Genomic DNA, 13,771 nt, shown 5'->3' on the forward strand with positions numbered 1-13,771 from the left:
TCTGAGGTGACACCACAAACTGCTGTTTGATCAGCTGAGGGACAGTTTAGGTACATTGTACCACAGTTTGTCTAGTCTGAGGTGACACCACAAACTGCTGTTTGATCAACTGAGGGACAGTTTAGGTCTGTTGTATCACAGTTTGTCTAGTCTGAGGTGACACCACAAATTGCTGTTTGATCAGCTGAGGGACAGTTTAGGTACATTGTACCACAGTTTGTCTAGTCTGAGGTGACACCACAAACTGCTGTTTGATCAGCTGAGGGACAGTTTAGGTACATTGTACCACAGTTTGTCTAGTCTGAGGTGACACCACAAACTGCTGTTTGATCAACTGAGGGACAGTTTAGGTCTGTAGTACCACAGTTTGTCTAGTCTGAGGTGACACCACAAACTGCTGTTTGATCAGCTGAGGGACAGTTTAGGTCTGTTGTATCACAGTTTGTCTAGTCTGAGGTGACACCACAAACTGCTGTTTGATCAACTGAGGGACAGTTTAGGTCTGTAGTACCACAGTTTGTCTAGTCTGAGGTGACACCACAAACTGCTGTTTGATCAGCTGAGGGACAGTTTAGGTCTGTTGTATCACAGTTTGTCTAGTCTGAGGTGACACCACAAACTGCTGTTTGATCAACTGAGGGACAGTTTAGGTCCGTTGTACCACAGTTTGTCTAGTCTGAGGTGACACCACAAATTGCTGTTTGATTAGCTGAGGGACAGTTTAGGTCCGTTGTACCACAGTTTGTCTAGTCTGAGGTGACACCACAAACTGCTGTTTGATCAGCTGAGGGACAGTTTAGGTCCGTTGTACCACAGTTTGTCTAGTCTGAGGTGACACCACAAACTGCTGTTTGATCAGCTGAGGGACAGTTTAGGTCCGTTGTACCACAGTTTGTCTAGTCTGAGGTGACACCACAAACTGCTGTTTGATCAGCTGAGGGACAGTTTAGGTCCGTTGTACCACAGTTTGTCTAGTCTGAGGTGACACTACTAACTGTTGATTTACCAGAAGTTGTCAACAGACAGTTCTTTTCCTCAATAAGAAATATATGTAGTGTTAATTTGGGAACAATAATCAAATTTGTTTTATAGGGTTGGTGGCATAATGAGCACATGAGGAAGATTAATAAGGTCAAAATCAACTGTCTAGCTCTGAAACGGCCACAACCAGCTCTGTCTAGGTTCTATTTAATAACTGCGAGCAGTGCATGTCACACATGCTGCATATTCTTATCACAAATTCAAAGGAAAATTGATCTTATATGTTAGATTAATGAGCACACCCCTTTAAGGTAGCACCATAAATTTACACTGTTTGCAATGATTAAAATACCCATTTATTTTATCTGATGTGGTAATTCTGTTAGGGGACCAAATCCATCATAAAAAGAATTTTCTTTTTTAGCTGCATTTCCTTGTGAATACAAAGAGTCCAAAAGCTGAATCAGATCTTTTCTTTTTCGACGAATATCCAACCCAATGAATCGGTTTCAAAAGAAAAAAAAATATTTCAGAGAAATATCTCAACAGACATGGCTAGATTTCCTCAGAGAAAACCTGCCAGGTTTAGAGAGTAGTGTGAATGTAGTAATGGTGAACGTGAGACTTTTTATACAAATTAAATAACAGTGGTGATGATGGCTAGCTAGAACATCGACACATGTATAAATAGCTTTGGTAACTTTAATGAAGTATTTGATTGAATTTGAAGATAAAGATTGCTGTGTCATCAATAAGTTAGTGTTTCACTGTCATCAACTCAACTCAGTGTCTCATACAAACACTGTCATCAACTTAACTCAGTGTCTCATACAAACACTGTCATCAACTTAACTCAGTGTCTCATACAAACACTGTCATCAACTCAATGTCTCATACAAACACTGTCATCAACTCAACTCAGTGTCTCATACAAACACTGTCATCAACTCAACTCAGTGTCTCATACAAACACTGTCATCATCAACTCATCTCATACAAACACTGTCATCAATCAACTCAGTGTCTCATACAAACACTGTCATCAACTCAGTGTCTCATACAAACACTGTCATCAACTCAGTGTCTCATACAAACACTGTCATCAACTCAGTATCTCATACAAACACTGTCATCAACTCAGTGTCTCATACAAACACTGTCATCAACTCAATGTCTCATACAAACACCATCATCAACTCAACTCAGTGTCTCATACAAACACTGTCATCAACTTAACTCAGTGTCTCATACAAACACTGTCATCAACTCAATGTCTCATACAAACACTGTCATCAACTTAACTCCTACAAACACTGTCATCAACTCAGTGTCTCATACAAACACTGTCATCAACTCAATATCTCGTACAAACACTGTCATCAATCAACTCAGTGTCTCATACAAACACTGTCATCAACTCAATGTCTCATACAAACACCATCATCAACTCAACTCAATGTCTCATACAAACACTGTCATCAACTCAATGTCTCATACAAACACTGTCATCAACTCAACTCAGTGTCTCATACAAACACTGTCATCAACTCAATGTCTCGTACAAACACTGTCATCAATCAACTCAATGTCTTGTCTCATACAAACACTGTCATCAACTCAGTGTCTCATACAAACACTGTCATCAACTTAACTCAGTGTCTCATACAAACACTGTCATCAACTCAGTGTCTCATACAAACACTGTCATCAACTTAACTCAGTGTCTCATACAAACACTGTCATCAACTTAACTCAGTGTCTCATACAAACACTGTCATCAACTTAACTCAGTGTCTCATACAAACACTGTCATCAACTTAACTCAGTGTCTCATACAAACACTGTCATCAACTTAACTCAGTGTCTCATACAAACACTGTCATCAACTCAACTCAGTGTCTCATACAAACACTGTCATCAACTCAATGTCTCATACAAACACTGTCATCAACTTAACTCAGTGTCTCATACAAACACTGTCATCAACTTAACTCAGTGTCTCATACAAACACTGTCATCAACTCAGTGTCTCATACAAACACTGTCATCAACTTAACTCAGTATCTCATACAAACACTGTCATCAACTCAACTCAGTGTCTCATACAAACACTGTCATCAACTCAATGTCTCATACAAACACTGTCATCAACTTAACTCAGTGTCTCATACAAACACTGTCATCAACTTAACTCAGTGTCTCATACAAACACTGTCATCAACTCAATGTCTCATACAAACACTGTCATCAACTCAATGTCTCATACAAACACTGTCATCAACTCAATGTCTCATACAAACACTGTCATCAACTCAGTGTCTCATACAAACACTGTCATCAACTCAACTCAGTGTCTCATACAAACACTGTCATCAACTCAGTGTCTCATACAAACACTGTCATCAACTCAGTGTCTCATACAAACACTGTCATCAACTCAGTGTCTCATACAAACACTGTCATCAACTCAACTCAGTGTCTCATACAAACACTGTCATCAACTTAACTCAGTGTCTCATACAAACACTGTCATCAACTCAACTCAGTGTCTCATACAAACATTGTCATGAACTCAATGTCTCATACAAACACTGTCATCAACTTAACTCAATGTCTCATACAAACACTGTCATCAACTCAATGTCTCATACAAACACTGTCATCAACTCAATGTCTCATACAAACACTGTCATCAACTCAATGTCTCATACAAACACTGTCATCAACTTAACTCAGTGTCTCATACAAACACTGTCATCAACTCAATGTCTCATACAAACACTGTCATCAACTCAATGTCTCATACAAACACTGTCATCAACTTAACTCAGTGTCTCATACAAACACTGTCATCAACTCAATGTCTCATACAAACACTGTCATCAACTCAACTCAGTGTCTCATACAAACACTGTCATCAACTCAATGTCTCATACAAACACTGTCATCAACTTAACTCAGTGTCTCATACAAACACTGTCATCAACTCAACTCAATGTCTCATACAAACACTGTCATCAACTTAACTCAGTGTCTCATACAAACACTGTCATCAACTCAACTCAGTGTCTCATACAAACACTGTCATCAACTTAACTCAGTGTCTCATACAAACACTGTCATCATCAACTCAATGTCTCATACAAACACTGTCATCAACTTAACTCAGTGTCTCATACAAACACTGTCATCAACTCAATGTCTCATACAAACACTGTCATCAACTCAATGTCTCATACAAACACTGTCATCAACTTAACTCAGTGTCTCATACAAACACCGTCATCAACTCAACTCAATGTCTCATACAAACATTGTCATGAACTCAATGTCTCATACAAACACTGTCATCAACTCAATGTCTCATACAAACACCGTCATCAACTCAACTCAATGTCTCATACAAACACCGTCATCAACTCAATGTCTCATACAAACACTGTCATCAACTCAACTCAATGTCTCATACAAACACTGTCATCAACTCAACTCAGTGTCTCATACAAACACTGTCATCAACTCAACTCAGTGTCTCATACAAACATTGTCATCAACTTAACTCAGTGTCTCATACAAACACTGTCATCAACTTAACTCAGTGTCTCATACAAACACTGTCATCAACTCAATGTCTCATACAAACACTGTCATCAACTCAACTCAATGTCTCATACAAACACTGTCATCAACTTAACTCAGTGTCTCATACACACTGTCATCAAACAATGTCTCATACAAACACTGTCATCAACTCAATGTCTCATACAAACACTGTCATCAACTTAACTCAGTGTCTCATACAAACACTGTCATCAACTTAACTCAGTGTCTCATACAAACACTGTCATCAACTTAACTCAGTGTCTCATACAAACACTGTCATCAACTCAATGTCTCATACAAACACCGTCATCAACTTAACTCAATGTCTCATACAAACACTGTCATCAACTTAACTCAGTGTCTCATACAAACACTGTCATCAACTCAATGTCTCGTACAAACACTGTCATCAATCAACTCAGTGTCTCATACAAACACTGTCATCAACTCAATGTCTCATACAAACACTGTCATCAACTTAACTCAGTGTCTCATACAAACACTGTCATCAACTCAATGTCTCATACAAACACTGTCATCAACTCAGTGTCTCATACAAACACTGTCATCAACTCAGTGTCTCATACAAACACTGTCATCAACTCAGTGTCTCATACAAACACTGTCATCAACTTAACTCAGTGTCTCATACAAACACTGTCATCAACTCAACTCAGTGTCTCATACAAACACTGTCATCAACTCAACTCAGTGTCTCATACAAACACTGTCATTAACTTAACTCAGTGTCTCATACAAACACTGTCATCAACTCAATGTCTCATACAAACACTGTCATCAACTTAACTCCTACAAACACTGCAGACAACTAAATGTATCTTGATTAACACTACAGTCATCATGACAGAACATGCCACTGTTGTCAAACAAGGTCACAATAGTGATAGAGAGTGCATATAAAGCTGGATTTTACCAGAATGCTCCTGTACATATATAAAAGAGATATACAATCACATTTAATTTTGTAAATGTGGTTTTGGTTACTTCTGAATTTAAGGTTTTCTAAATTGCATTATGCTCCAGACATTAGACAGAAAATCATTTCCTAGGATGTTCCTTAATAGATATTGTGTGCATGCCTATTACCTTTATGAGGATGCAAGACTGCTATTCCAGGAGAGGTTTTCAATGTGGCCTGGCCTGTTTCAAAATAAACAATGACTGTGAGGTAACATGGCTGTGTATGTTCTGACCACTGTCCAGATACCAGTGATAAATGAAGAATATTTATTTTATTTTGGCGTACATGCTATTCCATATGGTGTGGGGTGGAAGGGTAACATAGAATGTTAATTGTTAAATTCATCACTCCAGTGATAAATAAATAAAATAAATACATAATCTTTATTTTACAACAATTACAAAGTTTTTCCAACTTAAATTATTCACTCTTTTGTTGGCTCAGATGGAAGCGTGGGAGGGGTCTTAGTGTGGGAGGAAACCGGTGTACCCGGGGAAACCCCCCCCCCCACCCCCAACCCCCACAGCAAGTTAGAAGGGTGTACTGTAATCACCTGGCCTCTCTGGATGTCTGTCATCCTTAAATATTGTCTGGACAACTCTCCCAGAAACTGATGAACTGTTAACAATGTAAAGGGCCATATATAGATATGCATACAACTTTGGTCCCCGAAAATTTATTTTCCACATAACTGGTAACTGTATAAAGGTTTTAGTATAAATCTCCATTACTCGTTGATTATCCAACAGATTCTATTATTTGACTGTAGCCGAAAGGTATAACTATGTTAATAAAAATCTATAGTAGGATTTGCTAGGTTTTTCAGAAACAATTATTATGGCAACACAGCAACATAATCCTGGCCTTTGATTGGTCAGAATTTAGATATTATCCGTTTTTGACTAAATTCAGTATATAGGCGTGTAATGGGATGCCAAACATATCTGTATTGCTTCATTTATTATGAAATTGCGAAGCAGAGTTGGTCTGAATTTAACAAGGAATCAACTGATCCAAAGTCAAGGTCACTGGATCAGAGGTCAAGGTCAGATTTAGTATTTTTACACTGTTGCATATTTTTATAGCATTATGAAGCAGTTGATTTGAATTAATAAGGAGTGAATTAACTAAACCTCAAGGTCACTCTGGCAAAGATGAAGGTCAAGTTTTTTATATTTTTCACAGATGCATATTTTTGTGATGATATTATGAAGCAAAGTTGGTCAGAATAAACAAGGGGTCAGCTGACTAAATTTCGTGGTCATTGAGGCAAAGGTCAAGGTCAGGGGCATTGTTGAATTTTGTATCTTTTCATGGATGCATATTTAGTAATGACATTATGAAGCTGTTTTCCAAAATGTTTGTTTTTTCCTTCAGTTGCCATGAGTAGTTTTCTATTGGGATTTTGATAAAAGTTGATACAACCACCAAGTTTGAGAAAACTATGAAGGAGGTTGTATTTCATAGTTCAAATGCTAAGTCACCATTCCTTCTATTTATATAGCAATAATAATAGCAGATACATTTGTATATTTTACTAGACATATTCTTGTTTTTTCTTTTGTGAATCTAAAAGGAAAGTTATTTCAAATTTTTACAGGGGAAATTGGAACTCTGACTTGCCTCTTGATGAAGTCAATATGCTTTCGTACACTTCAGATTGTTAGTCAAAGATATATCAAGACAGCTAATGGTCTTTTTTTCTAAGTTTGCCTGATCCAGAAGTTCAAACTTATACATCTTCATATATGTTACATATTCTTGATTTCCACTTCTTCTCAAACATTGTAAGGCTAAGAGTCATTATGCCTGTTTGTTTCTCAGATTAAAGTCTCTTAATTTGCTAAGATTTTAATATCTTGGCCTCCGTTCAATGTCATCTGGTGCAATGAATTTAGCAAATATTGTAACTACTTATTCCAATTGCCATAATGGTCTTAAAATGTGTCAAAGCAGATACAGATGAGCTTTAGGGAGTTTATTAAAGGTTTTTAAGGTCAAATAAATGTTAATCATCAAAGTAAATAAAGGCCAAAGGTCAAGATGCTGCAACATCACATGTTGTCCGCTGGTGGATGCAGGTCTTCATATTTGTTTGATAAATCCCTTCAACAACAAGGATCTGTAGAATCTAAGGACATCAATTTGCCCAGCTGCTAGCTGGAATATCTGCTAATATACTTCAAGAAAACAATTGAAGATAATGTTTTAAGATTTAACTTATATTGCCAAAATGTACGTCTATACTACTTTTTTCGATGAAGACCCTTAGTAATTAACTTTTTAGAACAGGTCAGTTTAATCCTGGTATGTGAAATGAGAACTGAGGTTATTTCTGTTCTTAAAACCAGTTGTAGTTTTTGTTCATTCTATCACAGGTGTTTTCTGAAGAGAATCTATTGATAAACCTTGTAATGGGATTGGGTACTACTGTTAGACACATATATGTATGTAATCAGATACATTTGTTGATTGAGAAAATTACTTTTAAAAAAATGTTTTGACATTGTGAAAGAAGTGTTATTTTGGTTCTAATAACAATTTTTTTTTTGATTCTACAGTATAGTACGGGATTCCAGTTCATCAGAACGATCACTCTCTCCACCTCCGAAGCGGAAAAAGAAATCAAAATCAAGGTATGATGTAACCTTTCACCTTGACCTTGAACTCTCATTAAGTATTCTTTAGGTAGGCCCATGACCAGTAATAAGCCCACCCATATCTGTTGCAGTTATGTTGAAATACCAACACATCTAATTACCCACCAATATTCATTGTAGTTTTACCAAAAATATGATTGTGTTTCAAGTTTGTATTCTGTTCTATTACTGATGCTATCATGATAAATCTTATTGTACTACAAATTGTATTACAAGTTATAGACCTGTTCAATAGGCATTGTTAGTGATGAAGAAGGTGGGCACATTTAATACATTTTTTAAGTCAATTATAGCATTGGATTCTATGTAGACATCCAATCAGATTAAAAGAACAAGGAACTCTTTTGGGAATGGAGATAGGAAAGTAAAGTACATTGAAGAAGTCAGTTTTACCATTGTTTTTAAAAGAGATGGCATGATACTGGTAGTTTGTACTTGTAAGCTTCAATGTGCCAAGAAGCATTGTCTGGGAGGCTGTACCTCCTGATACTGAAAAAACACCCAAGGATACAAAAACTGTTCTGTTGAAAGTTGGTTTACCACTGTATGGTAAAAAAACACCAAAGGATACAAACATTGTTCTGTTGAAAGTTGGTTTACCACTGTATGGTAAAAAAACACCCAAGGAGACAAAAATTGCTCTGTTGAAAATTGGTTTACCACTTTATGGTAAAAAAAAACCCAAGGATACAAAAACTGTTCTGTTGAAAGTTGGTTTACCACTGTATGGTAAAAAAACACCCAAGGATACAAAAATTGTTCTGTTGAAAGTTGGTTTACCACTGTATGGTAAAAAAACACCCAAGGATACAAAAACTGTTCTGTTGAAAGTTGGTTTACCACTTTATGGTAAAAAAACACCCAAGGATACAAAAACTGTTCTGTTGAAAGTTGGTTTACCACTGTATGGTAAAAAAACTCCCAAGGATACAAAAATTGTTCTGTTGAAAGTTGGTTTACCACTGTATGGTAAAAAAAAACTCCCAAGCATTTGTTTTGTGTACAAGACCACTCTAGGATTCTGTTTGTCTGTCTTCTATTTCCCAAACCAATTAATCTGGACTTCCCACAGATATTTTGTTGGTCCTCTATTTCCCAAACAGATTAGACAGGACTGCCAACAAGTTTTCTCTTCATCTGTCCTCTATTACTCAAACAGATTTGCCCTCTATTTCCCAAACAGATTAGACAGGACTGCCAACAAATATTCTGTTTGTCTGTCCTTTTTTTCCCCTAACAAATTTGCCCTCTATTTCCCAAACAGATTAGACAGGACTGCCAACAAGTTTTCTCTTCATCTGTCCTCTATTACTCAAACAGATTTGCCCTCTATTTCCCAAACAGATTAGACAGGACTGCCAACACATATTCTGTTTGTCTGTCCTCTTTTTCCCAAACAAATTAAACTGGACTGCAAACTGATATTTTATTTGTCGTCCATTTCCCAAACAAGAAAACCAATTCAGACCTGCTACTTCATGTTTAAAGGTAATGAAATGACAACATTGATAAATATTGGTCGACTTTTTACTAGGCACAAGGTTATTGCTAGAGAAAAAAAACCCTGGTAGTAATTTTTCATGTGGTAAATATTGGAGCTTGATTCTATACCATGTTTGGTTGTATTTTTCTTCCTAAACTTTGTGTGATTTGATGATGTTCTTTCTTACAGGGAAGACAGTAGTTCCCCAGAGAGAAGACAGAGGAAAAAGAAGAGTAAAAAACATAAAAGAGATCGGTATGTGTAGAACTGTTGTCAGTGTTACACTTATTTTGATGTTGTCAAGTTGTTCATCACCATTTCTGTCCGGCCTCTACATAACCTGGAATTCCACCCAGTTCTTTAGACTTCAGCCAAGCATTTTCTTTCATTTAAATGCATGCCTCCTTTTAAAAAAATCAGGAAAGCTTTTTTAGAATGTAAGTTATGGCTTAACTTTGTGATGGACATGGTAAGAGGGTTTCGGTGATAAGTTTTTACAAGCACTACACGACCAGCTGGAATAACTTCATTACCTTTTAATGTTTTAACTTTTGAAGTAATCTTGACTTTTCAATTTTATTGTTTAACATTTAAATATATCTTGATATCTTGATATGTATCGGTATAAAAAGCCTGTATGACTTAAAGTTAAAATAATTTTTGACATATTGAAATGATATTCATTGAGATATGATCATGAGATCAGTTTCTACTTTTACTACCTATATATGCATGTAGGTTATATAGCAATGGTGTAATGACATAATAATATTAAAGAAAATTCATTTAAGTTTTAAGAAATTATACTCTTGATGCCTCTATACATGAAATCAAAGGGAGACAATCTACTTTGGTATATGAGGTGAACAAGAAATGTATTGGTAGTTTCAGCATTACTAAACCAGTAACGTCCAAGTTCCTTTTAAAAAAAGACAAATATTTAGCTAGTCAAATTCTGGAATTATTTTTCACTGTCTCGCTGAAAAATTCTTTTTTGTACAGATTTTATAAGCAATTGCCATATTATTTTGACCCTACATTGATGGAAACTTGAAACATTATTGGTTTTTACGAATGCTGATTATATAGTAGAAACTTTTCATTTTGTATTTTATTTCTGATGTCTGTACACTCATACATCTTTTTTCTTCTTTTTTATTTTTTAATGCTTATTGTTAAAGCTGTGGCAAATATGATCTCTGATGTCCAAGGTAATATCGCTGCATTACATTCTGTTCTCGTTATGTTTGTTCAAATTGCTGGAATTTACAATGAAGTCTACAAGCCATATTACAATGGATACAGTGTTTCCTCCAACAACTGTGCTGACTATAAACTCTAGATCAATGGGCAAAGCACCACAACCATGTAGTTCTTATGAAGCTGCTGACATCCCCACAAATATTTACATATTGTCATATTGTTGTGGGAGACATTTTTTCTTTTTAAACTTTGGTTTATTATTTCATCATATGTGTATGTATCTACAACACTGATTTCATTGATCGGTGTTAACATTAGAATATAAGATATGTTGTGTCTTAAATCTACAGATCTCTGAGAATCGAGATTTTAATATGTTTTTTTGTCTCCACCTTTGTTTTATGTAGATTTCACACTGTATTTGTTTCTTACTGTAAAACTTTTTCTGTTTCATAAAAAATAATTATTTTCAGTATAAATCTTATTGTTTCATATTCTATATATATTCTATCAAAATTAAAAACAGCCAATGGAGTTTAATAATTGCCTTCAAAAAACCTTTAAACTTTAAAATTTTAAGTACTTGAACAAAATTATGGTCTTGGATTTATTTGACAATAACTTTGTAACAAGAATCAATTGAAGCAGTCTTTTTAAATAAATTGTTAATTTTAAAACTTTTTTTTTTTACCAGTAACCACAAACTATTGTAGTTTTATATGCTTGACCTGTCAGGGTGAATGGCTCATATGTTTCCCCGAATTTCATTGGTTGTTTTCTTGATACGAAAAATCTATCTCGTACAAAACATACTGTAATTAAAAGACTTTGTTTTAATCACTATAAACTGTTATATCACAATTAAATGTCCAATCTGTGACAGGAAACTTACTTGCAGTTCTGTATTTTCTTTTAAGGTGATGAGTGTGTATTATATAAATCTGTATACCATTTAATTTTTCTTGCCTCTAAACTAACGTGCAACTGTGGTATCATCCTCAAGTTCAAGGTCATCAATCCTAGGACCTGTTGAGTGGTGTTTAAGAAAAACCATTTTGATACACATTGTTCTGATATCAGCTGTTTTAGGATAAAAAAATAGTAGTGATATTGATGGTTCAGGTTAAGGTGGACAAAGTGTAAGGGTCAAAGGTAGACAAAGTTTAAGGGTCAAAGGTCACATCTGACAACATCTTAGTTCTATGCATGAGATTGGAGACCAATCATGTCTTAACAACCTCTTTCTGGTTTCATATCGGACGAAGATTTAGGAGACTAAGACTGAGATAAGAAAAGTAAGGGTGATTACCTACATTGTCTGGCTAGAGTAATAGGTCTTAAAGTGCTAACATTGTGTCACACTATTCAGACAAGCAGACATTAAGATCTAGTTTTTATGGAGAACTTGATGCAGCCTTACGGATAACTGATGACAGGGCTGTGGGTAAGATCACTTTAAACTGTCGCAGAAACAGCTTCTCTCATTAATGTGTATTACAAGTATCTTATTGTTTACCTTAAAAATATTGCATAATATCAGCTGATCAGATTCTGACTCAATATTCATCAAAAATTTGATTGTTTCATGTCAAACAATAATATTCTAGAAAGCTAGTATAATGATCTTGAATCCCATTTTGCCATCTTAAATAATTTATCTTCAAGGCCATGGATGATGGTATCTGAGGGCAAAACAGAATACTTAATCCAAATGTTTCCTGCTTAGAGCTGTTTTTATGATAAAGATTCATTGTTGTATAAGGAGAAGATACAGTGAAATAGATTCTGATGGTTTAATAAGGGAAGATATTTACAGCACTATCTATTTACAAACAATTCTCCTTTTGACCTATGTGACTAAAATAGAAACAAAGTTGACAAAAGCGTGTCTATGGATTTATATTGTCTATCAATAATATCTACGTTGAGATGTCTGGAGGAGCGTATTGTAGTCTGTTGAACAAGGTAACTAGCCATATGATTCTGTGTTAGCTGCTTCTCTTCAAAGACAACTGCTGACAATATCATTCATAGGACACACAGAGACAGCTAACGTCTAGAAACATACAGAGATGTTTATGTACCTTCTAAACACAGAGACAGCTAACTTCTAGAAACATACAGAGATGTTTATGTACCTTCTGAACACAGAGAAAGCTAACTTCTAGAAACATACAGAGATGTTTATGTACCTTCTGAACACAGAGAAAGCTAACTTCTAGAAACATACAGAGATGTTTATGTACCTTCTGAACACAGAGAAAGCTAACTTCTAGAAACATACAGAGATGTTTATCTACCTTCAAAACACAGAGACAGTTGGCCAACTTTTAAACACATACAGAGACAAAATACAGGCAACAGAATTCAAGACATGCAAATTACAGGCAGCAGAATTCAAAACATAGGATTTACAGGCAGCAGAATTCAAAACATAGGATTTACAGGCAGCAGAATTCAAAACATGCAAAATACAGGCAACAGAATTCAAGACATGCAAATTACAGGCAGCAGAATTCAAAACATAGGATTTACAGGCAGCAGAATTCAAAACATAGGATTTACAGGCAGCAGAATTCAAAACATGCAAAATACAGGCAACAGAATTCAAGACATGCAAAATACAGGCAGCAGAATTCAAAACATAGGATTTACAGGCAGCAGAATTCAAAACATAGGATTTACAGGCAGCAGAATTCAAAACATGCAAAATACAGGCAACAGAATTCAAGACATGCAAATTACAGGCAGCAGAATTCAAAACATAGGATTTACAGGCAGCAGAATTCAAAACATGCAAAATACAGGCAACAGAATTCAAGACATGCAAATTACAGGCAGCAGAATTCAAAACATAGG

General features: G+C 35.6%; 1 protein-coding gene across 2 annotated transcripts in view; it reads left to right on the forward strand.

Moving 5' to 3' along the window:
* The window catches only part of LOC132554845 (serine/arginine repetitive matrix protein 2-like), a 167,106-nt gene that overhangs the window by 90,204 nt on the left and 63,131 nt on the right, over positions 1 to 13,771 (forward strand). For both annotated transcript variants that reach the window (XM_060219204.1, XM_060219277.1), the window contains exons 5-6: positions 8,128 to 8,202; positions 9,899 to 9,964. In XM_060219204.1, the coding sequence (XP_060075187.1) occupies positions 8,128 to 8,202; positions 9,899 to 9,964 (141 nt within the window). The remainder of the gene's footprint in view (positions 1 to 8,127; positions 8,203 to 9,898; positions 9,965 to 13,771) is intronic.

Source organism: Ylistrum balloti, unplaced genomic scaffold, assembly GCF_031769215.1.
Source record: "Ylistrum balloti isolate Yb309-2 unplaced genomic scaffold, AGI_CSIRO_Ybal_v1 Utg369566, whole genome shotgun sequence".
Lineage (NCBI taxonomy): Eukaryota > Metazoa > Mollusca > Bivalvia > Pectinida > Pectinidae > Ylistrum > Ylistrum balloti.